Source organism: Dendropsophus ebraccatus, chromosome 9 (assembly GCF_027789765.1).
Source record: "Dendropsophus ebraccatus isolate aDenEbr1 chromosome 9, aDenEbr1.pat, whole genome shotgun sequence".
In the NCBI taxonomy this organism is placed as follows: domain Eukaryota; kingdom Metazoa; phylum Chordata; class Amphibia; order Anura; family Hylidae; genus Dendropsophus; species Dendropsophus ebraccatus.
In genome coordinates, this window is record NC_091462.1 from 79,970,560 (window position 1) to 79,997,270 (window position 26,711).

General features: G+C 44.3%; 1 protein-coding gene across 4 annotated transcripts in view; it reads left to right on the forward strand.

The window, feature by feature from the left end:
• The window catches only part of MARF1 (meiosis regulator and mRNA stability factor 1), a 43,433-nt gene that overhangs the window by 1,013 nt on the left and 15,709 nt on the right, over positions 1-26,711 (forward strand). For 3 of the 4 annotated variants that reach the window (XM_069983691.1, XM_069983692.1, XM_069983693.1), the window contains exons 2-14: positions 9,939-10,147; positions 12,259-12,930; positions 14,560-14,728; positions 14,817-15,043; positions 15,230-15,347; positions 15,467-15,639; positions 17,361-17,786; positions 18,072-18,256; positions 19,352-19,513; positions 19,614-19,797; positions 20,070-20,248; positions 20,362-20,442; positions 21,641-21,877. In XM_069983691.1, coding sequence (XP_069839792.1) covers positions 9,998-10,147; positions 12,259-12,930; positions 14,560-14,728; positions 14,817-15,043; positions 15,230-15,347; positions 15,467-15,639; positions 17,361-17,786; positions 18,072-18,256; positions 19,352-19,513; positions 19,614-19,797; positions 20,070-20,248; positions 20,362-20,442; positions 21,641-21,877 — 2,963 coding nt within the window. In that variant the 5' untranslated portion in view covers positions 9,939-9,997. The remainder of the gene's footprint in view (positions 1-9,938; positions 10,148-12,258; positions 12,931-14,559; positions 14,729-14,816; positions 15,044-15,229; positions 15,348-15,466; positions 15,640-17,360; positions 17,787-18,071; positions 18,257-19,351; positions 19,514-19,613; positions 19,798-20,069; positions 20,249-20,361; positions 20,443-21,640; positions 21,878-26,711) is intronic. The other variant, XM_069983694.1, reaches the window with a different exon arrangement.

Sequence of the window (26,711 nt, forward strand, 5' to 3'; positions counted from 1 at the left end):
GGTGACCCCCGGGCGCTCTGCTACGGAGGGTGACCCCCGGGCGCTCTGCTACGGAGGGTGACCCCCGGGCGCTCTGCTACGGAGGGTGACCCCCGGGCGCTCTGCTACGGAGGGTGACCCCCGGGCGCTCTGCTACGGAGGGTGACCCCCGGGCGCTCTGCTACGGAGGGTGACCCCCGGGCGCTGTCTTCAGACTGGATAACATCCTTCTGCTCACACCCCCTCCCCTCTCTCCAGTGTGGGGTCTTAAGGACTGTGACACTGACCAGTGCCCTGCCACAAAGACTGCACAAACCTGGTGAAAGCTATAGGGGGCGCCGCCCCCACAGCTGGCAGTGGTATAAAATACCAAGAGTATTAGTATACTGAAGCTTCCCTGGTCCCCTGCCGTTCTCTGCTCACCAGCTATGTTGTACCATAGTGCAGTCTTTCTGGGGGTGACAAGCCAAGTGTCCAGTAAGGAGCCACATTATAGGCCATAGGGCTGACTATAGCTTCTCAGGCAGGAGCACTAAGAGAAAACAGTATAACTTATGGAATAGGGGTTGGGCAATGTGTTGTGGACTAAGCCTTGCCTGCTGCTACCAGCTATATATCTTTAAATACAATAAGACACTGTGCAGTCTGCCAGTCGGATCTGCTCCTAAAGGGGTATTTCCATCTAGACCAGTTACTGTATGTCCTCTGCATAAGGTAGGGCATAATAGAGTGCATAGGGATTTGACTGTTGGGACTTCTGCAAACTCAAGTATGGGGACCCCAAAATCCTGGTTAAAAGGAGCTTTGGTCCATTGTTATGTTAAGCTTTATTCTGTGGATACATTCAATGGGGTATAACTTTGCCAGGTAGGAGTACCCAGCTATTGGCTCAACCAAGAGCCATCTCCTGTTCTTTGCATATATATATGGCCTCTGCCTAACCTCCATCTGACAGGAGGGGGTAAGCCCTTGCCATACAGCTCTGTTGGCACTTTAGCTCATTGAGAACACTAAACAGGTAGTTGAAATTCTGCTTCCTCTGACACATCTGGCAGTATGTGGGTATGACTGTGCATGAGGGGCTCTTACCTTTTTAGTGACTGTCCAAACATCTTTTAAGGTGGCCACTAATGAGCCATATTCCGACACATCCGCCTTTTTCTGGCGTGGTTGGAATAAGGATATGCCACGCTCCCTCACCTGTATTGGTATCAGCCAGGCTCCTGCTGACAACCTCTGCTCCAGGTTGTTTAACCCTTTACATGACTGGCAGCGTAGATTGCCTGCCAGCATAATGCTGACAGTGACAATACAGTGCTAGAGCAATGTATTGTATCCTTGATCAGTGATTGATGTACACTAGGGAGACTAGTGTACAAGTAAAGTGTAATAAAAATTCCTCCATCCTGTACCCCCCAAATAATGAAATGACATTTTATTTTCAATACAAAATAAACTGCATCACAAAACCTATACATTGCCACATGTGTAACAACTCAAGCTATAAAACTATACCGATATTTGTTTCTATTGTGCCAAAGTGGTAATAGTTATTTTGAAAAATTCTAATTTGGTATCCCTGATAGAGATGAGCGGATTTACAGTAGGAATGAAGAGAAGCACTTCATTCCTACCTGCATTCTGCTCATCCGGCTGTGGGGCTTTGAGGTCTGCTCCGCTTCACTCCGTGCCACTCCTCCCCAGGTGCTGGGAAAAGATGTGGTCCTGGGGAGCTGTCATGACAATTCCAGTGAGGTGCGGCCCGGTACTAGGTCCAGGCTTCTGATCAGCTTCACTACAATCCCGGAGGCCGCCTACAGGCCCCCGGGGTCGTATTTGAGAAGCCTCACTATAATAAGAGTGCATTGTATTCCCTATATAATAAACTGTTACATAAAAACACCTGGAAAACACAAAACCTATACATGTTTGGTATTGCCACGTTGGTAATGACCCAATCTATAAAACTATATAATTAACGCAAATATACCACTAGGCACATTACTTCGTGTTTTTTTTCTGGGGGAAAGCAGGAGGGCGGGCCGAAATGACCAGCCACGTCAATCAAGAAGGAGGCAGTAGTGGTAAGGCGTGCCGAAGTGCGGCACGGACGCCTCACCGCTACACCTCTGACACTTGATACCAAGCTAACGGGACGGATTGGGGACAAACTATAGCACCGAGGACAAAAAGAATGAGAGGCCAGACAATGTGAGACACACATCCGTACTACACTGTCAGCACCTCGAGACCAGCCCAGGTGCTGACAGATTCCCTATTAAAGGGGTTATCCAGCGCTACAAAAACATGGCCACTTTTCCCCCTCTCTTGTCTCCATATTGGCTGGGGTTTCAAAGTCCGGTCCATTGAAGTAAATGGAGCTTAATTGCAAACCGTACCTGACCTGGAGACGAGAGAGGGGGAAAAGTGGCCATGTTTTTGTAGCGCTGGATAACCCCTTTAATTGCAAACTGCACCTGAACTGGAGAAAGTGGCCATGTTTTTGTAGCACTAGATAACCCTTTAACCCCTTAAGGACCGGGCCTAAAATGGCCTTAAGGACCGGAGCAAATTTTATGAATTTGACCAGTGTCACTTTATTCATTAATAACTTCGGGATGCTTTTACCTATCCGGCTAATTCTGAGATTGTTTTCTCGTGACATATTGTACTTCACATTACTTGTAAATTGGAGTCGATACTTATAACGAATCTTTATGAAAAAAACCAAAATAACGTGAAAATTTTTAAAAAAAATGCATTTTTCCAACTTTAAACCTTTTCTGCTTATACAGAAAATGGTTGCCACATATATATTAAGTAGCATTAGCAACATGTCTACTTTAGGTTGGCCGCATTTATTAAACTATATTTCATTTTTTTTTAGAAAATAGAAAGCGTAAAACATTAGCAGCAAATTTCCAAATTTTCAGTAAAATTTCAAAATCAGATACTTTTAGGGACCTGTTCAGGTTTAAAGTGTATTTGAGGGGACTGTATGTTAGAAAGCCTCACAAAGCACCTTATTTCAGAAACTGCACCCCCAAACTCTGCAAAAGCACATCCAGAAAGTTTTTTAACCCTTTAGGTGAGTCACAGAAATAAAAGCTAAGTGTGTAAGAAATTTAAAAATTTTAATTTTCTGTGCATAGATTTTATTGTAATCCAATATTTTTCATAATTATAAACTTATTACCAGAGAAATGCACCCCAATATTTATTGCCCCGTTTCTGCAGTTTATAGAAATACCCCATATGTGGCTCTATTGCGCTATTTGACGCAACCACAAGCCTCAGATATAATGGAGCGCCTAGTGCATTTCAATGGCTTCGTTATATTTGGTCATTTCTGACTGTACCACTTCAGCTTGGCAGAGGCTCTGGGGTGCCAAAACCTAAAAAACACCACTTGGACACCATTCAGAAAACTACACCCCTCAAGGAATGTAACAAGGGGTGCGGTGAGGATCTGGACCCCACAGGTGCTTCACAGATTTTCCCAACAATATGGCGTGAAAAAAGACAAAAGTATTTTTTACACTAAAACGTTGTTCTAGACTTCAATTTTTCATTTTCACAAAGGGATAAAAGGAAAAAAAACACCAAACATGTAGCGCAGTTTCTCCCGAGTACGGAAATACCCCACATGTGGACATAAAGTGCCAAGCGGGCGCAGGACGAGCCTCCAAAGGGAAGGAGCGCCAATTGGCTTTTGGAAGCTGGATTTCACTGGAATGGATTTCAAGGGCCACGTCGCATTTACAGAGCCCTCGTGCTGCCAAAACACTGGAAACCCCCCACAAGTGACCCCATTCTGGAAACTACACCCCTCAAGGAATCTAACAAGGGGTGCAGTGAGCATATGGACCCCACTGGTGACGGGCACAAATGTGGAACAATGTGACGTGAAAGTGAAAAATTTCATTTTTTTTTCACTTTCACGGCACAAATGTGCCCGTCACCAGTGGGGTCCATATCCTCACTGCACCCCTTGTTAGATTCCTGAGGGGTGTAGTTTCCAGAATGGGGTCACTTGTGGTGGTCACATGGCGCTTTATGTCCACATGTGGGGTATTTACGGACTCAGGGGAAATTGCTCTAAACATTTTGTGTGTTTTTTTTCTCTTTTAACCCCTTGTGAAAATGATAAATTCAAGGCTAGACCAACATTATAGTGTAAAAAATGTAATATTTCATTTTCATGCCACATTGTTCCACATTTGTGCCCGTCACCAGTGGGGTCCATATGCTCACTACACCCCTTGTTACATTCCCTGAGGGGTGTAGTTTCCATAATGGGGTCACTTGTGGGGGGTTTCAACTGTCTTGGCAACACAGGGGCCTTTTAAATGCAACATGGCCCCTCGAAATCCATTCCAGCCAAATCCAGCCTCAAAAAACCAAATGGCGCTCCTTCCCTTTGGAGGCTTACCCTGCACCCACATGGCGCTTTATGTCCACATGTGGGGTATTTCCGTACTCAGGGGAAATTGCTCTACAAGTTTTGTGTTTTGTTTTTTTTATTTTTTAGCCCCTTGTGAAAATGAGAAAATCAAGACAAGATTAATGATTTAGAGTAAAAATTTAAAACAAATTACACTAAATGTTGGTCTAGCTTTGATTTTTTTCCATTTCCACAAGGGGTTAAAAAAGAAAATAAACGCAAAGCGTGTAGGGTAATTTCCCCTGAGTACGAAAATACCCCATATGGGCACAGGGCAAGCCACCAAAGGGACAGAGGGCCATTTAGAGGCTGGAATGGAGGATGGAGGCCATGTCGCAATTACAAAGCTCCTGTGTTGCCAGGACAGTAGAAACCCCCGACAAGTGACCCCATTCTGGAAACTACACCCCATAAGGAATCTAACAAGGGGTGCAGTGAGCATATGGACCCCACTGGTGACGGGCACTTACGTAGAACATGTGCCGAGAGAATAAAAAATACAATTTTTTTCATTTTCACGTCCCAAATGTGGCCGTCACCAGGGGGCCATATCCCCGCTGCCCCCCTTGTTAGATTCCTTATGGGGTGTAGTTTCCAGAATGGGGTCACTTGTGTGGGGTTTCTACTGTCCTGGCCGCACAGAGGCTTTGTAATTGCATCATGGCAAGTCTCTAATGGCTATGGCGGCCATACCTATTTAGCTGGGGAAAAGGGACAATTCTAATTTATTTGGGGGTATTAGGCCAATTATTAGTTTATAAGGTTGAAAATGACAGGTGCCCATCAAATTCAACCTGTGTTGATCCAGAGGAAGGCAAAAAACCCTTGTGAGGCAGACGACAGTAGCCTCATCACTGGGAAAAAATTCCTTCCCGACTCCATAATGGCAATCAGAATAATCCCCGGATCAACGTGACCCCTGAAATAGGAATAAGGGACAGAATTTAGAATATGTGGAACCCCAATGACATGTAGTACGCCTTGAAGCGATCCAGTGTGCAGAGGCCTGGGTGATCAGGACAGGCGTCACACTGGAAAATGGTGTCCTTCCTGATCCCCCTGTTAGGCCACACTCTGCACTTCTTCTGGGGTCTCCTGTTTTCCAGTGTGGGGGACGTCACCTGGAAAATGTTGTCCTGGTGCGATACGGGGTCCTTCATATCCAGAAGCGCTGGATCCGCTCCATGGCTGCTAAATATTAGGGCTCTATTACTGCTTCTGATATCTTCGGATCGTGCCGCAAGCTACAGTAGCTCAGGCAGCGAGGGACCGGAAGAGGGGGTGCTGGTATAAAAGTTATCCCCGTACAGGTGGTAACCTTTATCCAGCAGTGGGAAGATCAGGTCCCCAACGATCTCCCCACTAACTCCGAGGATGGGGGGGGGGGGGGGCATCTGGGGGCTGGATTCGGGTGTCCCTTCCTTCATACACTCTTAGGGTACGTGCACACTGCGGAATGGAGAAGGATAACCCTTTGTGCATTCCGCAGCTGGCACCCACCGGCAGACTGATGCGGGCGCGCGTCTCCGTCCGTGTCATAGACTCCATTCTATGCACGGGCGGATTCCGCTCTCCGTCAAATGTGTTCATTCTTTGGACGGACGATGGATTCTGCCCGTGCATAGAATGGAGTCTATGACACGGGTGGAGACACGCGCCTCCATCAGTCCGCCGGTGGGTGCCAGCTGCAGAATGCACAGAGGGTTATCCTTCGCCATTCCGCAGTGTGCCCGTACCCTAAATCTGTAAGTGTACCCTGAGGTACTCTCACAGAGTTTGTAGAATTTCGCGCCATACCGTCATCTCTTATTGGGACTGTACTGGCGGAAAAGACGTGTCTGGGGGGCAGGGTACACTACGCTACCCCCAGACACGTCACTGGATGATGAGGATGAATGGAGGAACGATGGATCCCCCCATTCATCCTCACTGGCTGTTTCGGTGTCGGAGGCAATAATAGCGTATGCGTCCGACACCGAAAACGCCCTGGGGGCCATTGTTATACGCGGATTGGTATATGGGGTATGTAAATGTGTAGTGGTGTAGTGTAAAACTTTATTCCGTGTAGTGTAATAGTGTTTTTTAACATGGTTTTTTTTAACATTAAGTATAAAAAAAAAAAAACTACGCCAAGAAAGGAGTTGCTGATAAATGCCGCACTTATAAGCAGACCGTGGCTCTAGGATATAGGAAAAAGACACTCTACGCCAAAAAGGAGGAGTTGCTGATCAGCGGCGCACTTACGTGCGATGCTGATCAGCACTCAGCGGCGATAGGGTGCGGAAACTAAAAAAAAAAAAAAAATTGGAAAAAAAAAAAAAAACTTCAACCCTATAGCTACTGATATGTGTATTATATACACTTATCAGCCGCTAGGGGGCAGTAGAACGCAAATTCCGGAAAAAGCTTGACGCTGGAGTTTGACGACGCTGGAGCCGATGATTGCCGATGGGGACCGCCGGAAAAAAACGAAGACGCCGATGAAGACGAGGACGCGATCGGAACCTGGAAGACACGATCGGGACGCTGGATCCGGTGAGTATGGGTCAATACCTGCTCTGGACACCTCAGCTACCTAGCTGTGGTGTCCACAGCAGGTATTTAACCCTTTCATGGGGTACTTTTATCGCCGTGATCGGCCGGCCGGTCACGGCGATCGGGATGTGGCACCGTGGCCACCATTACTTTTAACAGTAATGGCGGTCGGTGCCGTCCTCGGACAGCACCGATCGCCATTGCTTTCCGGGCCATCGGGTCACCGATGACCCGGAAAGCTGCAGATCGCCGGCATTGGCTGATCTGAATTGATCAGCCAATAGCGGCGATCGTCAGCACTGGAGGGGTTAACCTCTTAAGGACATAGGACGTACCGGTACGTCCTATGTCCTCATTAGCACTTCAAAGCGGGGCCGCGCGGCGGCCCCGCTTTGAAGTGCCGCGATCCCGGGTGCCGCGTGTAGCCCGGGACCGCCGCTATTAGCGGGCACGGTCCGATCGCCGTGCCCGCTAATTAGCTAATCGGAGGCAGCTGTCAAAGTTGACAGCTGCCTCCGATTACCGGAGGCAACGTTTCCCTGGTGTCTAGTGGGGGAGATCGCTCCTCCGGGACCTTGTCCCGGAGGAGCGATCTCCGTTACTGATGCCGGCCGGGGACGCGTCCAAGATGGCGCCGTCCTCGGCTCGGCACTCGTTTGTTTCCGGCTGCAGCAGCCGAAAGCAAACGAGTGCCGATCTCATGGATCTCTGCAGCATATCTATGCTGCAGAGATCTCTATGAGAGATCACAGTGTATATACTAGAAGTCCCCTAGGGGGGCTTCTAGTATATGTGTAAAAAAAAAAAAAAAACGTGTTGTTAATAGTAAAAATCCCCCTCCCCTAATAAAAGTCTGAATCACCCCCCTTTTCCCAGGTTTTAAATAAAAGTAAACAAATAAATAAATAAATAAACATGTTTGGTATCGCCGCGTGCGTAATCGCCCGAACTATTAATTAATCACATTCCTGATCTCGTACGGTAAACGGCGTCAGCGCAAAAAAATCCCAAAGTGCAAAATTGCGCATTTTTGGTCGCATCAAATCCAGAAAAAATGTAATAAAAAGCGATCAAAAAGTCGTATATGCGCAATCAAGGTACCGATAGAAAGATCACATCATGGCGCAAAAAATGACACCTCGCACAGCCCCATAGACCAAAGGATAAAAGCGCTATAAGCCTGGGAATGGAGCGATTTTAAGGAATGTATATTGGTTAACAACGGTTTGAATTTTTTACAGGCCATCAGATACAATATAAGTTATACATGTTATATATCGTTTTAATCGTAACGACTTGAGGAACATGCATAACAAGTCAGTTTTACCCCAGGGCGAATGGCGTAAAAACACATTTCCCCCAAATAAAAGAAATGCGTTTTTTTTTTTCAATTTCACCACACTTTGAATTTTTTTCTGGTTTCGCAGTGTACTTTATGCAAAAATTCAGCCTGTAATTGCAAAGTACAATTAGTGACGCAAGAAATAAGGGGTCATGTGGGTTTCTAGGTGGAAAAATGCAAGTGCTATGACCTTTTAAACACAAGGAGGAAAAACCGAAAACGTAAAAACGAAAATGGGCCATGTCCTTAAAGGGTTAATCACTTCCCGTGCCGACAAGCAGGGATGGCCTGCTATACATTATAGCAGGCTATCTTCCCCGATCGCTGCGTGTGTACACGCAGCGATCGGGGAAACCGCGGGCGTAAATGTACGCCCGTTTGCGTTAAGGCACGGGTTTTGGGGGCGTACACTTACGCCTGCGGTCGTTAAGGGGTTAAGGTCGTTCACTCAGAGCAAAAAGTAACAATTGTGACTGATGACTTTCTGCCTTGATTGTACCAGTAAAACTATCAGTAATGCAAAAATGAAGCCCTTCTACATCTTCCTCCCCCCCCCCCCCCTCAAAAAGTAAATGTTATGGCTTTTGTAATGCATGAAAAATATGTATATTTGATTCAATAATTTTGGCAACCTTCAAGATAAAGGTGGTGAGTGGCAGACAGTAACTGTTGTAATGTGGAACATCAAAGCAGAAATTCCTTTTTCGTTTTTCTTCCTCCTCCTCAGTTCTTTCCAGAAAGATGTGACTGGGAACTGCAGCTCTTGGAATGTGGAGATTGAAATATATTAAAAAAAAAAAAGTGTTTTTAAGGCCATTAATGGGTCAGAGGGTTAAAATGAAGTCATTGGCTGGTGTGTAGTTTCATTTCTCACTAGATGTGTGTAAGTATCGGTTTTGCTTTCTCCTGCTCTGTGTTGCCAGGGATGCCCGCTGTCACATGCACTTATCTTATGTCACCTCACCTATCCTGTTTTGCAGATGTTGACTACACCATGTGGAATGTAAGTTAAGGGAACTTGGCTTCTCCCCTAACGTTTATCCACAACCCTTTTTAGCCCATTAAAGGGGTTATATTGGGTTAGAAAAAAACAGCTCACTTTTTTTTTTTTTTTGGTTTCTTAAAACTGCACCAGTCTTGTCTCCTGCTTGTGAGATACTGTAATTCTATTGAACTGAGTTTTAATGCCACATATGACCTGTGGAAAGGTGTGGTGCTGTTTCTGGAGTGTTTTTCCTGATAACTTTGTTTGTTTATTTTTAATAAGAGTGTTCACTGAGCTATTTAGATATTTAGAGTGCAAACTGCTTCAGTCATCTCCTGTGACAGCCGCTTATCACCCTGCTCCTGATGGACTGCAGGTGCTTAACAGTAGTTACCTTACAATGGCTTGGTTTAAAGTTCAGATTGCTTTTTCAGTCCAGAAGGAAACTTGGTTTATAAAACCTATTACAGAGTTTCTTAAAATCGCTTGAACTGTTGATATTTAATGTTTTCGAAAAAATTGCCCTGAAATGACAGTTACGCTTTAAGGACAGAAACTGATGGGAGTAAAAATGTCTAACACTGCAGAATATGTTGGGTCTATGTAAGGAACAAAGTAAATGTTAATGGTTTTCTCCATTGTCTGTTTCAAAGGGAAGGAAGAATGAAAGAAAGGGAACGGTATAGGATGCTGAAGTGCTGCAAGTGGCTGTATGATGGAAGGGAATGAGAAGGTGAACCTTTGTAGTAAGTCTGTTGGATGGCTACAGAGGCAGGATAAGGATGCTGAGCCCTGGTTATGGAAACTCTCAAATTGCTTCTCTGCTATTGATCAGGCATTACCTGCTGCTGGAGAGACACCGGTAAGATCCTGTCCCTGCCGCCTACACTCACATAAACGTACATTCAGGCTAGGTTCACACACAGTAAAATAAAAGCTTAAGAGTCCATTTACACAAAGATTATCTGCCAAAGATTTGAAGCCAAAGCCAGGAATGGATTTGAAAAGAGAAGAAATCTCACGCTTTCCTTTATGACCTGTTCTGTTCATAGTGTGTTCCTGGTTTTGGCTTCAAATCTTTGGCAGATAATCTGTCAGATAATCTTTCTGTGTAAATGGACCCTAAGGCTGCATTCCCACGTTCCGTGATCCTGACGGATCACGGACGTGGAATGCCAGTATCGGAGTCCCCCCGCACCCGGACAGCATCTGTAATTAGATGCTGGGAGCGGGGGAGACTGTATTCATAAGCGCCGCGCTGTAATGAATCAGCCGCGCGGTGCTGTTACTACAGCGCGGCGCTTATGAATACAGTCTCCCCCACTCCCGGCATCTAATTACAGATGCTGTCCGGGCGCGGGGGGACTCCGGTACATGCATTCCACGTCCGTGATCCGTCAGGATCACGGAACGTGGGAATGCAGCCTAAAGGAAACCAATCAGCCTAATTGGGCTGATATGGTTCTCTGAACCGCTGTATACAGCTCCGGCAGCAGCCGCAGCACGTACCGGCCGCGGCTGCAGCAATAGCTGTATACCCGAAAAAAAAGCAATTTAATCCCCCGGATGCGTGACAGGCAGAGGCGGGGAAGTAGTAATCTGGGCGGCTCCCCGGCCGTATTTAGTCACGGCTCTCTGCCTGTCAGGGCGCTTGGAGGGGATAATTGACAGACAGAGAGGTCTCTTAGGGCCCTATTCCACCGGACGATTATCGTTCAGATTATCGTTAAATCGTTCGAATCTAAACGACAATTCGGTTGAAATGCAGTTAATGATTAACGACCGAACGAGAAATCGTTGATCGCTTTATAAGACCTGGACCTATTTTTATCGTTGCTCGTTCGCATTGAATAAGACGTCGTTCGATCGTTTGCAGTACATACAAACGCAATAGCGAAGAAAAAAAAACGATCGCAAATACGATAATAAGTAACGATTATCGTTCCATGGAAATGAGTGAACGTTTTCAGGTCTTTCGCAATAGCGGTCGTTATGAGATTGTTAATCGTTAACTATTAAGCGAAAGATAATCGTCCGGTGGAATAGGGCCCTTACTTTGCAAAAGCAGGTGGTAAATAATAATCATTTGCATTATTTGGACGGTCCTAATAAATACCAGCCATTAATCTATACGGTGTGGACTGCCGGCCAATTTCCCATAATGGAGCAGATTATTTTATTAAAAATATGGCTGTATTTTTCTCAATTACAGCCGTATTCTATCTTTATTCTACGGTGTGTAGACAAAGCCTTAGAAGTGAAGCAATGTGTTTTTCTGCTTCGGGCTGGGTTCACACTATGTATATTTCAGGCAGTATTTGGTCCTCATGTCAGGTCCTCATAGCAACCAAAACCAGGAGTGGATTGAAAACACAGAAAGGATCTGTTCACACAATGTTGAAATTGAGTGGATGGCCGCCATATAACAGTAAATAACGGCCATTATTTCAATACCACAGCCGTTGTTTTAAAATAACAGCAAATATTTGCCATTAAATGATGGCCATCCACTCAATTACAACATTATGTGAACAGAGCCTTTCTGTGTTTTCAATCCACTCCTGGTTTTGGTTGCTATACAGCCTCACAAATACAGCCTCAAATATACATAGTGTGAACCCAGCCATAAAGTGTAACTCATGGGGGTGGATGTGACTGTTCTACCTGGTAAGCTTAGACATCCTCCTGTAAATAGTACATGACTTTATTATACAATACATTGTATATTTTGTTCTCTATTGACAGTCATAAATCAACATATTGACTGTGTTGGATCTGTAATTTTACTTATATCACAGTTTTGGTGATTAGGATATAATGCATGCATATTTTAAATATACATAAAATACTGCTTTAAATAAAAATGCTATATAATTTCTTGTGTATGTATTGCTGTATACACCTTGCAGTGTTGCACCAGTGAGTTGCTTGCTATTTGTCTCCTCTAGTAATTTTTTTCTTCTTTGCTTACAGAACGACCACATGGCGAGCGCTAGACCTACTGTGGAGCTGAAAGATATACCACCACCTCCCCCACCCCCACTCCTACCTCGCACAGCTAACTTCCCACTCTCTAAAATCCAACCTCCTCCCATAAAGACAATCCATCTTCAAACTGGACCCAAAGTAAGCTGTTGTGCACTTTGTTCTAATGGCACCTTTTGCACATCTGGTGTCCGTTTTAATGGGAGTGGTTTTAATCAGCCTAAACCTATTCTGGACAAAAACGTTGCTGGCACAATTACCTGTCAGGTAGCCCCAGCTCTACCCTTAGCTTCAGAAAGTCCCTTCAAAAAAATGGCTACCTCAGGGCCATACAGCAGCCGCACACCCAACTGCTCAAATGTCTGTATGGAAAAACGCCTCTCTCCCTGCCACCTTCACCCTCCTCACGCGGTTCCCTGCTGTACGAATGTGCACTTAAACCGGTTTCATGGTGACCTCCACAAATTTCAGCTTCCATCCTTTGGGACTTCAGGATACTATCCTTACTCAGACTTCCCTAATGGGCCTACACTACTTTTAAAGGAACACCTTGCACAGTCTGAAATGTTATCACACTTTTGCACGGGTTCTCTCCATCTGAACACTGCACCTTCTGTATTTCTCAAAGGCTCTTCCTTTTGTGACGCTTGCTTGGAAAAGGTGAGCATGTTTTTCATGCATCTGCCACTGAAAATATAGGTTTTATAGGATCCCTTCTGATCCAATGTAATGCTGTATAATTAACGATTGCATTTGTAATGTAAACAATGTCTGACACACAAAGTAATAGGTTGAGGAATCTAATGTACTGTGTTTTCCTTTTTAAAGAGCTATGTTCATCTCACCATGGTGTATTGGTAGGATATGTCATCACTTTATGATGGGGTGGGATCTCCCATTATGATGGGGTGGGATCTCCCATTGGGGTGGGATCTCCCATTGTGGTGTATCACTGTATCCTTTTAACTTTTTTATGGAGGGGCGTTGTAATCCTAGGTCATGGGTACTCTAGGCCAGCGCTTCTCCAACTTTTTCTACTGAAGCCTCACCCAACAGACAAAATGATGCCTGGGCCCCCCCATCTTAGCAAGTGGTTGTATGCCGAATGTTGTCTTTTCTAGTTGGGTGAGGGTCCTGCTGTTGGGGTCCCCCATGCTTACTAGAATTTAGTAACATGGAGAATTCATTGTGGGTGATATTTATTTATTTTTTCATTTTTTCATTAAGTATTCAAGTCGTATTAAGTGAAGAAATATTGCAAGGGTAAGATATCATATATTTGTGAGGGCTGACCTTTTGTCAACTTAAATGATCCTGAGAAAGGAGAAGTAGCGACTAGAGATGAGCGAAGCGCTTCATTTCATCTGCGCTCTGCTCATCAAGCCACTGGCCTTTCAGTGTTGCTCCACTCTTTGCCACTCCTCCCAGGATGCTGGAAAAGCTGGATCCAACCCTGGGGAACTTCTCCCAGTTTCCCAGAATTGAATCCAGCTTTTCCCCAGCACCTGAGGTTGAGCGGCAGGGAGCAGTGCTGAAAGGCTGGCAGCTTGATGAGCAGAGCGCAGATCAAACGAATTGCTTTGCTTGTCTCTAGTAGCAGCGCTAGTCCTGCACTGCAGCCCCTTTATATCTTTTACTACACAGTGTGTGACTGGCTGAAGTTTCCTGCAAAGACAGTGTGAGGCTGCAGTGCTAGGTCAGTGCTGCTACTCCATTTTTTATCTCATAATCATTAAGGGTGCCTTCACACCTACCGGATCCGCAGCAGATCTTATGCTGCGGATTAGCAGCGAGATCTGCTGCGGATCCAGTCCCATTAATTTATATAGAGCACATACTCGCAGCGGGATTGATATCCCGCTTTGAGTATGTGCTTTGCCTGCAGCCCTGCCGCCGAGATCATACATTACCTGCTCTGGCGTTGCGGCTGCATGTCAGGCTCCCGGCTCCGATCCCGCTCAGCCAATCAGTGGTGCTGATTGGCTGAGCGGTATCAGAGCCGGGAGCCTGACATGCAGCCATGTCGCCAGAGCAGGTAATGTATGATCTCGGCGGCAGTGCTGCAGGCAAAGCACATACTCAAAGCGGGATGTCAATGTGCTCTATAGAAATGAATGGGACTGGATCCACAGCGGGTCCACTGCGAATCCGCAGCGTGAAATCCGCTGCGAATCCGGTAGGTGTGAAGGCACCCTTAGTCTTCCTGAGGTTGTGTACCTCTGGCCATATATCATCACTTCAGCCAATTTGTTAACTTGATGTTTTTTTTTTCCCCCTTGTCACTTACAGCCCACAGATAATGGTGTAGCCGATGCAAATAAAATTTGGCCTAATATTCCGCCTCCAAATACCCAGACATCTGTTCTTCCTGTATGCAATGGCTGTGGAACACAAGGAAATATGAAGGAAGCAGCAATTCTACTAGCTAAAAACTTCTGTAAAGCATCACAAAAATATGGTTGGTTTCATCAATATCTGAAATTCATTATTTTAAAGGGAAAAAAAAAAAACTCTTCTGATTTTTCTTCTAACAATTACACTTGCAGGATCCCCAGAGTTGTCGCTTGCTGGACAGGTGCAGGAAAATCTGCCACCTATCGGTGTGTTTTGGGACATAGAAAACTGTTCTGTTCCCAGTGGCCGTTCAGCGGTCAGCGTAGTAAAACGCATCCGTGAACGGCTCTTTAAAGGTCGCAGAGAGGCAGAGTTCATCTGTGTTTGTGATATCAGTAAGGAAAACAAAGAAGTCATTGAGGAACTTAATAATTGTCAGGTAAGAACGCTGGCTCTGTGACTCACGTCTGGGTTGTAATACCGAACAATCGTGAGACGAGACTGACTCTTCTCCCTTTTAACGAGTGACCGTCTGTGCTGTCTTCTTCAGTTAGCAGTTGTCAGTGGCCGATAACAGCAGTGCTTTACTAGTGTGTTTAAAAAGATCACTTTTTGTCTTTAACAGGTTACTGTTGCCCACATTAATGCTACAGCAAAAAATGCTGCAGATGACAAGCTTAGGCAGAGTTTGAGGAGGTTTGCAGACACGCACACATCTCCAGCCACTGTGGTTTTGGTTTCCAGTAAGTGTAAAAAATAAACTACCTGTCATGTCCAGTTATTATTGTATAATTCCCGATGACACTCCACAACTGACTCATTTTCTGTTTTTATTTTCTTTTTTTCTTGCCATTGTGTAAAGCTGATGTTAACTTTGCTCTGGAAATAAGTGACTTGCGGCACCGCCACGGTTTCCATATCATTATCGTGCACAAGAACCAGGCCTCTGAAGCATTGCTTCACCATGCACATGAGCTCATCCCCTTTGAAGAGTTTATTACAGACCTTCCTCCTAGACTTCCTTTAAAACCACAGGTACCATATTTTTAGTATGACTTCTGCAACTGTTGCTTACTGAATGCAGCCACAATATTATGGAGAGTTAATTACATTGCCGGAAGTTCTTATTTAAACTTTCAGTCTAGTCTCATACAGTCCCAGCCCAACCACAGGTCCAATTTCCCCCTAGCTGTTGGTTTTATAGGGATTAATGATGCTTTTGGTTAGGGCTATCAGACCTGTGATCAAGCTAGGACTTGTAGATGTAATATGACTGTCCGAATTACTGAAAAACCAGCCTTGGGGTGTGTTCACACGTACAGGATCTGCAGCAGATTTGATGGCCCAGATTTGATTTGCTTTGAATCTGCGACTTCAAATCTGCTGCGAATCCTGTATGTTTGAACGCATCCTTAGGCTATGTTCATACAGCGTAAGAGACTGGCCGTTGTGTGACCCGGCCTTGTCACAGAACAGCCGGTCTCTGAAAAGATCATCCCAGCCGATACTGCAGTACCAGCCGGATGATCTTTTGGGACGCAGAGTTCTGATGCGGGCGCATCCATGCGCACCCGCATCAGAACTCCCCACAGCACACTATGGAGCTTGTGGCTGCAGCCGCTTGCTCCATAGTGTGCACTGACAGGGTTTTCTGTGACCGCTATTCACTGAATAGCTGCCGCAGAAAACTGACATGTCACTTTTTTTTGTGGCGCTGCTAGGGATCCCGGTCAGAGCGTATACTTAAAGGACAACTCTGGCGGGACCCCCCAAAAAAAACCCAACACAGACACACACAGACACCATACTCACCATCCCTCCGGTGACTATCGCCACTCCATTCGCCCGCCGTCCGCCTCACCGTCACCTGCCTCCGCCTTCCAGGTCCATGAGAGAGAAAAGGCTGCCAGTGCGCTTGCCCACCGGCAGCCTTTTCATTGGCTGGAGCGCATCACATGGCTTCCAGCAAGATCAGCCAATCAGGGCTGAGCAAGCTGGAAGCCATGTGATGCGCTCCAGCCAATGAAAAGGCTGCTGGTGCGCATGTGCTGGAAGCCATGTGATGCGCTCCAGCCAATGAAAAGGCTGCTGGTGCGCATGTGCACCAGCAGCCTTTTCTCTCCCATTCACTCTCAATGAAGACGCCGAAGAGGAAGAAGACCCGGACCGCCCCCCAGCTCTGACGTCACCCGTCACCAGATGCCGCCCGGGAGAAGAGGACAGTGACGACCGTAATAGGTAATGTATACATTCTTTAACTTCCGGGGTGGGGGGTCGGGAGTCGGAAAGTGGGGGAAGGGGGCGAGACCGGGTATTTAACCACATTACAAAGTTATATAACTTTGTAATGTGTGTTAAATAAGCCCAAAAAAAATTTCGCCGCAGTTGTCCTTTAATTTGTATGCTATCCAGCTGGGATCCCTTAGGCAGCAAAGGCACGTATATTTTCGTAATAATCACTGCTGTTGTACAATGGCCGTGGTTTTACGAAAATATACGCTGTGTGAACTTAGCCTTAGGCCGTTTTATCGCATGAGTATTTGTAAACCAGAACTACATTGGGAGTAGAAAACTTTGTGACTTGTTTATGTTTGAGATCCACCCCTAATTTTGGCCTTCAAATACTAATGTAGTATACTGACCTACCATATGAAATTAACCTAAAACTAATTCATCCTGTTTGTGTGTAATTTGTTCTCCTAATCCCCCTCTTACCTTACATTTTTATCATTTGTCTTCTTTTTGCTGTCTTGCAGCAGTGCCATACTCTGTTATATGTATATAACTTGCCAACAAACAGAGATGCAAAAAGTATCAGCAACCGCCTCCGACGCCTTTCTGATAACTGTGGAGGGAAAGTGATGAGCTTATCGGGCAGCAGCGCCATTCTCCGCTTTATTAATCAAGAGAGTGCGGAGCGGGCTCAGAAACGCATGGAGAATGAGGATGTGTTTGGCAACCGGATTACAGTTTCCTTTGCACCTAAAAATCGAGAGGTAACCGAAGCAAAAAATGCTAGCTGCAGCAACGGGGACAAATCAAAGTCTCCCAAAAAAGTGAACAAGAATACCAAGCTGTGCCTTGCTGCTAAAGATCAGCATGACCCACCATCAAATGCCAAAGCTTCTGCAAACAAGGCAGCTCATGGCTCGAACAAAAGCTCAAATGTGAAAAGTCTGCAGGTAAGCCAGTGCTTGCAGCCATATTATAGTACCAAAGTTTACTGCAATCATTTTTAACAGGTGCTGGTGTTTTGCTGTGGGTAGTATGTTATTGAAACATTTTACATAAATGTAAGGAAACTTATAATAAAACCCTTTGCCCCTGTCCAAATGTAACTAAACCCACTGCTGCATTGGATTAGCGGTACTTTGTGGTAGCATCCATCTCTTTATATACAATCAAATTACAGTACAAGTGTATGCATGTGATTGAATTTTATATATCTTTTGCTTTTCCTATCCCAGGAGCTGTGCCAAATGCAGTCCAAAGCATCTAACAGAGCAAATGGAAACCCTCAAGAGAAAGAGAGGAAGAAAAATGGAGAGAAATTAAACGCTGTATCTCAAAGTGGCAGTTCTGGTTCCAGCCATGTGTCTGTGATCACAAAAAGTGTTGGAACAGAAGAGAAGACCATTAAAACTATTCAGAGGTAGGACTCAATTGACAGAAGATTGTTCTTAAAGAAATTTCAGTGCTCGTTGATTAGTAGTGTGCAGGAATAGTTGGTTAAAGTGTACCTGTTATTATAAAAATAACTCTTGACGACCCGTACCAATCTTGAGAACGAGCCAGGAGAAGACCACAATAAGGGTATATGCATACGGAGTAATTCTCTTTGAAAACTGTGTGGAATCCGCCGCTCATCCCCAATCACTTCCGCCTCCCTCTCCCCCGGCTCCATAGACTCCATTCTACGGTTGGGCGGATTCCACTGTACATGTCATTTCTTTGGGTGAACGACAGAATCCACCCGAGCACATAATGGAGCCTATGTGATGGGTGGAATTTCAAGTGGGAGTGTGGAGGTGTGTGCGGCGGATTCCACACTGTTTTCTGTGAGAATTACTCTGTGTGCATATACCCTAAGTGCCGTCCTCTCCCAGCACTGTATTACACGAGTCTGGCTATGACGAGTTTACGGAACTATAGACACATTTCCCTGCAGTAAGGTCTTGTCCCGGTTTGTTCTCACAATTGGTATGGGTCTGAACACTCAGACCTGGATTGATCAAAATTTATGATTTGTGTCTGACCTGACAAATTTTTTTTTTTTTTTTTTTTTTTTTTTAATGATAACAGCAGGTACACTTTTTAAGTCTCAGTTGAGAATTCCTTGTATCCATGTTTAATTTGGTCATTTAGTAGGACTGTAAAGCTGGAAAAGATAGTAGTATACTTATTCAGCCCAACAATATTTATTGCATGGACTCCTTCATATAACCTGCCATTCTAAACATGCCTGATTCTCTGTTCCTGGGAGAGGAGCTGCTGCAGTGACTTATTTTCCTCCTATCTATGCTAGAGTTAAATTTGGTTTACTCCTTTACAACATTCTATAAAAATCTGACTGCCTTACTGACTTCAGTCCTTTTATGATCCGTTAATTTCATTTTTATCTAATCTGCTCATAAACTTTCCTTTCCAGACCTCCAGAATGCAGCGTCTGTCGGAACCACTTTTTCATTGCTACTTTAAAAGTCATTTTGACACTACTTTATATTAACTCTACTTATTGGTTATCTAGGCGGGAGGTCCCAGTCATTAGAAAAATTTCTGACTCTCCTGTGGAGAAACCAGAAAAAGAAGAAACAGCTTTTCAAATAAGTAATCCATCTGCTTTCAGTAAACTGGCAGGATCGAGGCAACTTAGTCCTGTTAGATCTTCTCAGAGCGGATGGTCTTCAAGGTATTTTATATATATATATTTTTTTTTTACTTTTTGGAAATGTAGCCAGTTAAAACTTTTGTGTCTGGCACATTTTAATTATTTTTTTTTTCTCCCCAAGGAATTTGTCCCCTAGTGTTTCCAACTGTTCATCTCCCCTGCTGACTAATCAGACTGTTACTACTGATCCATCTGCTGATCCATTTGCAAATGGTGCTGATATTCAAATTGGAAATCTGGATTACAGGAGGTCCAGAAAGGAGCTGCTTCAAACTTTGCGTGACATATTTTCCAGATATGGGAAGGTAGATATCCATCTTTGTGTAGTTTTTGATTTATGGCATGGTTTTAGAACCATGCCATCTATTATCGCCATCATTATAAAGCAGGCAAACTTGAAAGAGTAGTCCCATTTCGCTGTAGTGAGGCCATGGCGGTCTTAAGTCTGCGGAGTGAGAAATATACTGACGCGTGAATAGACTCGAACTGCCCCATCTAGTTTATGAGACCATATTCTGTACACATACATTGTTGCATCTCTGATTATTTTATTTTTTTCTCCTCCTGTATCTGTCAGTTAAAACATGTTGAGCTCAGCCCTCATACAGACTATCAGTTAAGGGCCACAGTACAGATGGAGAATCTCCAGGAAGCAATATGTGCAGTCAACAGTCTACATAGATACAAGATAGGAAGCAAGAGAATCCAGGTGTCCTTGGCTACAGGGGCAGCCAATAAATCCCTCTCATTGCTCAGGTAATATGCTCTGTTCTTATGCTGTTTGCATAATGATTGTTTCCTCTATGAATGGTTGAACACAAGCTGATTGTGTCTGCGGTCTGCTACTAGTCAGTCTCTTTTCTTAACAGCTTTGGAACAATTTCTATCCTGCAAGATGCTCCCGCCTGCTGCTTACCTTTGTTTAAATTTACAGAAATCTATGAGAAAAAGTAAGTGTTACATTTTCATTTAAAGGGGTTATAGAGCGGAAAAGTGAATTGGAAAAACATGGCTTGGGGGGGGGGGGTTTAAGAGTATGCACCACCAGGTACATCCTCTTAAATTTAACACACTGATAGATCGGCACTGTCATGGGGAAGCAGGTGCTGAGGTCCGTTTTTCGAACCGCGGCCTGGTTCCCGTGTATACGGCGCCTTCTATCCAGCGGTACCGGGCCGTGCTGAAGCACCGGCGGTCGGCCGGACCGCCCCCAGTGGGAAGGAATTTCCTCCTCTCTATGACGCTGCTCTGTAACGATCAATGGAGCCGCGTCATAGAGGGGAGGGAATTCCCTCCCACTGAGGGCGGGCCGGCAAACCTTCTGTGCTTCAGCACATCCCGGTATCGCTGGATAATCGATGTGTTAAATTCTATCGTTCTATGGATGTGTTAAATTCAAGAGGATGTACCTGGTGGTACAGCTTTCCTTTTATTTGCTCATCATATTTAGAGATTTTAGCTCAAAGCAGGTTACAGGGGTTTTTCATGCTTAGAAAATAGCTCCTTTGTTCCAAGAACAGTGCTGAAACAGAGTATGTCTTGAAGCCCTGCTCTGTTGAAGGGACTATGACTGAACTTTAATATCCGACACATCTTAGGATCTGCTTTCCTAATTTAGTACACAACATTTAAAGGGGTTGTCTAGAAGAACATGGTCGCTTTCTTCCAGAAACTGCTCTATTCTTGTCCTATTGAAGTAAATAGAGCTGAATGTTAATACCACATACAACCTGAGGACAAGGCTGGTGCAAGAAAGTAGATGTGTGTTTGTTTTTCTAATCCTGGATAATCCCTTTAAGGAACCTTGGTTCTTGCAAAATGTGTCATAGTGTACATTAAGGGACAGTGACATCACTGGAGCTCCCTGATATATTGTTAGACTGGTATTGTCAGTCGGTGTCCATAATACATAGAATAATGTGGTATCTGTTTAATGGATCCTCTAGTTTTAAATTATGTAGCTTCCATACATTTTTATGATAAGAATTAGTGTCTCTTTGGTCCGGTCATATCTAATAGCGTTATCTTGTATTGCTGGACAGCCCCACTCAAAGCGGTGGGGTTCAAAGTTTAATAATGCAATGCATTTTGGGCATTTTTTTTTTCTTCTATCTGTGCATTTACTACTATTTTGCTTTCTCTACCTAGGTTTGGACACAAGCTGATTGTGTCAGATCTGTACAGATTAACAGATACTGTTACCATCCGTGACCAGGGAAATGGTAGATTGGTGTGTCTCTTACCAAGCTTTCAGGCAAGACAAAGTCCATTAGGGTCTTCTCAGTCACATGATGGTTCCTCAGCAACCTGTAGTCCTGTGATATTTGAAGAGCTGGAATATCATGATCCTGTCTGCAGACTGCATTGCACTGATACGAAACTCTGGTATGAAGATGGCGCCATTTGTCCTTCCTGAAACTAAGCACTTATTTATGTACTATAGTATAGTCAGTGCCAGTATCTTCCAGATTTTATATATTTCTATACATTTGATTTTATGGTTAAAGGGGTGTTCCACTAAAGAGCTAAAAATTAAAATTCTCTCAAACCTAGCTGGTCTTACAAAGTCCCCCTGAGCACTTTGAACCTTATCTCATCTTTGTAGCTAGTGTGCTCCTGAGCTACAAGTTTTTCTAAAAGCCAGTCTATATCAAAGATGGCGCTGGCTGGGAAACTACCTGGGAATCTCCCACAGGGTGGATTTGTTTTAAATCAAACTGATTTAAATCACGATTTAAATCACGATTTAAATCACTAGTCTGGAAGGCTTGATTTAAATCAGTGATTTAAATCAAAGTTTCTACCTAAACTAGTTCTTGCTACTTTAACATGCAAGTAGATGAAGATTTTTAGAATCACTTTTTATATTACTTTTTTCTCCCCAGTTTAATGGGTTAATCATTCATATTTGGACACCACTGTTCTGTTGTACTTAGGAAGGAGAAAAATAATCCTGAACTTAATAACAATTTAAATGGATTTATTCAACTGAAACAATAACAACATTACAGCATACGTTATTTGCTTAAACAAACATCCATGTTAACTAATTTGGCTAAACAAAAAAAAAAAAAAATAGTCCAAACAATCAGAAACATATTGTCTAACTTCTTGGACTTGGTACTGAAGGGGATGATTCTGTATTCATAGGTTTGTAGAACAATAGGATTAAAGTGTCACTGTCGTGAATTTTTTTTTTGCAGAAATCAATAGTCCAGGCGATTTTAAGAAACTTTGTAATTGGGTTTATTATCCGAAAAATGCATTTTTATCATGAAAAAGCAGTTTGAAGCTCTCCCCCCTGTCTTCATTGTTCTCCTATGGAGAGAGCTAAAGAAAAGACCAAAACAGGACAACAAAGAGTTAATCTACAAATCCCTCACCCGTTATCTGTTCTGACCATCACCAGTGTCTGAGCTCGGATTACAGCTGTCACCCAGCTCCGTGCCTGTAATCCTCTGTTATCTGCTTTCTGCTGCCGGCTAACTCCCTCCTTCCTCCTCCCCCCTCCCCTCTCCCTAGAGCAGACAGGGGACGTCTCCTGCAACAAGTCACAATTTTCAGATTTTTCAGAGTGGATGAAAAAGAGGAAGGAGGGGGGGACCTGGGAAAAGGCTTTTTACATGCAGATAATGGCAGATTTGGCTAATAAACCCAATTACAAAGTTTCTTAAAATCGCCTGGACTATTGATTTTCTGCAAAAAAAAAAAAAAATACGACAGTGACTCTTTAACCCTTGAAGGACATGGCCCATTTTCGTTTTTACGTTTTCGGTTTTTCCTCCTTGTGTTTAAAAGGTCATAGCACTTGCATTTTTCCACCTAGAAACCCACATGACCCATTATTTTTTGCGTCACTAATTGTACTTTGCAATTACAGGCTGAATTTTTGCATAAAGTACACTGCGAAACCAGAAAAAAATTCAAAGTGTGGTGAAATTGAAAAAAAAAACGCATTTCTTTTATTTGGGGGAAATGTGTTTTTACGCCATTCGCCCTGGGGTAAAACTGACTTGTTATGCATGTTCCTCAAGTTGTTACGATTAAAACGATATATAACATGTATAACTTATATTGTATCTGATGGCCTGTAAAAAATTCAAACCGTTGTTAACCAATATACGGTCCTTAAAATCGCTCCATTCCCAGGCTTATAGCACTTTTATCCTTTGGTCTATGGGGCTGTGCGAGGTGTAATTTTTTGCGCCATGATGTGATCTTTCTATCGGTACCTTGATTGCCCATATACGTCTTTTTGATCGCTTTTTATTACATTTTTTTCTGGATTTGATGCGACCTAAAATGCGCAATTTTGCACTTTGGGATTTTTTTGCGCTGACGCCGTTTACCGTACGAGATCAGGAATGTGATTAATTAATAGTTCGGGCGATTACGCACGCGGCGATAGCAAACATGTTTGTTTATTTATTTATTTGTTTACTTTTATTTAAAACCTGGGAAAAGGGGGTGATTCAGACTTTTATTAGGGGAGGGGGCTTTTTACTATTAACAACACTTTATTTTTTTTTTTTTTTACACATATACTAGAAGCCCCCCTAGGGGACTTCTAGTATATACACTTGGATCTCTCATTGAGATCTCTGCAGCATAGATATGCTGCAGAGATCCATGAGATCGGCACTCGTTTGCTTTCGGCTGCTGCAGCCGAAAACGAACGAGTGCCGAGCCGAGGACGGCGCCATCTTGGACGCGTCCCCGGCCGGCATCAGTAACGGAGATCGCTCCTCCGGGACAAGGTCCTGGAGGAGCGATCTCCCCCACTAGACACCAGGGAAACGTTGCCTCCGGTAATCGGAGGCAGCTGTCAACTTTGACAGCTGCCTCCGATTAGCTAATTAGCGGGCACGGCGATCAGACCGTGCCCGCTAATAGCAGCGGTCCCGGGCTACTCGCGGCACCTGGGATCGCGGCACTTCAAAGCGGGGCCGCCGCGCGGCCCCGCTTTGAAGTGCAAGTGCGGACATATGACGTACCGGTACGTCATATGTCCTTAAGAGGTTAAGGTCTTTTTCTCAACTCTGTGTTGTAACATTTGAGAACATATACAGCCTTTATTCTACTGAGTTAAACAACTCAGCTTTATCTCATGATGGAAGAACCTTTGGATGGTAAAATATTTTCCTCAAAAAGCAGTTTATTGAAAAAAATCCGATTTAAATCAAAAAAATCCGATTTTTTTGATTTTTTTTAAAAAAATCATTGATTTTTATCCACCCTGATCTCCCAGCATGCATTGCTCCTCAAAGCCAGCTGACAAGTATCTGCCCATTGCTGGCTCAATCTGCTTCTGTTTTAGGCTGGGTTCACACTACGTACACTCACCGGCCACTTTATTAGGTACACCTGTCCAACTGCACGTTACCACTTAATTTCTAATCAGCCAATCACATGGCGGCAACTCAGTGCATTTAGGCATGTAGACATGGTCAAGACAATCTCCTGCAGTTCAAACCGAGCATCAGTATGGGGAAGAAAGGTGATTTGAGTGCCTTTCAACGTGGCATGGTTGTTGGTGCCAGAAGGGCTGGTCTGAGTATTTCAGAAACTGCTGATCTACTGGGATTTTCACGCACAACCATCTCTAGGGTTTACAGAGAATGGTCCGAAAAAGAAAAAACATCCAGTGAGCGGCAGTTCTGTGGGCGGAAATGCCTTGTTGATGCCAGAGGTCAGAGGAGAATGGGCAGACTGGTTCGAGCTGATAGAAAGGCAACAGTGACTCAAATAGCCAACCGTTACAACCAAGGTAGGCAGAAGAGCATCTCTGAACGCACAGTACGTCGAACTTTGAGGCAGATAGGCTACAGTAGCAGAAGACCACACCGGGTGCCACTCCTTTCAGCTAAGAACAGGAAACTGAGGCTACAATTTGCACAAGCTCATCGAAATTGGACAGTAGAAGATTGGAAAAACGTTGCCTGGTCTGATGAGTCTCGATTTCTGCTGCGACATTCGGATGGTAGGGTCAGAATTTGGCGTCAACAACATGAAAGCATGGATCCATCTTGCCTTGTATCAACGGTTCAGGCTGGTGGTGGTGGTGTCATGGTGTGGGGAATATTTTCTTGGCACTCTTTTGGGCCCCTTGGTACCAATTGAGCATCGTTGCAACGCCACAGCCTACCTGAGTATTGTTGCTGACCATGTCCATCCCTTTATGACCACAATGTACCCAACATCTGATGGCTACTTTCAGCAGGATAATGCGCCATGTCATAAAGCTAGAATCATCTCAGACTGGTTTCTTGAACATGACAATGAGTTCACTGTACTCAAATGGCCTCCACAGTCACCAGATCTCAATCCAATAGAGCATCTTTGGGATGTGGTGGAACGGGAGATTCGCATCATGGATGTGCAGCCGACAAATCTGCGGCAACTGTGTGATGCCATCATGTCAATATGGACCAAAATCTCTGAGGAAGCTTCCAGCACCTTGTTGAATTTATGCCACGAAGAATTGAGGCAGTTCTGAAGGCAAAAGGGGGTCCAACCAGTTACTAGCATGGTGTACCTAATAAAGTGGCCGGTGAGTGTATATTTCAGTCAGTATTGTGGTCCTCATATTGCAACCAAAACCAGGAGTGGATTGAAAACACAGAAAGGATCTGTTCACACAATGGTGAAATTGAGTGGATGGCCGCCATATAACAGTAAATAACTGCTATTATTTCAATATAACAGCCATTGTTTTAAAACAACAGCAAATATTTGCCATTAAATGGCGGCCATCCACTCAATTTCAACATTGTGTGAACAGAGCCTTTCTGTGTTTTCAATCCACTCCTGGTTTTGGTTGCAATATGAGGACCACAATACTGACTGAAATATACGTAGTCTGAACCCAGCCTAAAACTGTAAATAAAATACTGTATCAATATCTGTTTATTCCCATGCCACTTTTATGGTAGGGCAGTGTGGTGAGTTTTGAGATTCTGGGGGAATTGGGCTGGGGGGTTGCCTTGGGTCAGGTCCCTTAAGTGTAACCTCTCTATAGCACACTTAATAAAGTTAAGCAGGCTCCATTTTAGTGAAGTTTAACAGGTGTGATGTCAGTGGTGGGCAGGGCTACAGATCAGGTGTTACAGCTTGCCTGGCAACAGAAGAGACAGATCATGTGACTTTGGTGTCAGAAGGGAGGGGGGAACAGAGGGGCCTAGACCATGTGGAGCAAGAAGTGAGGATTTTCTGCATCTTT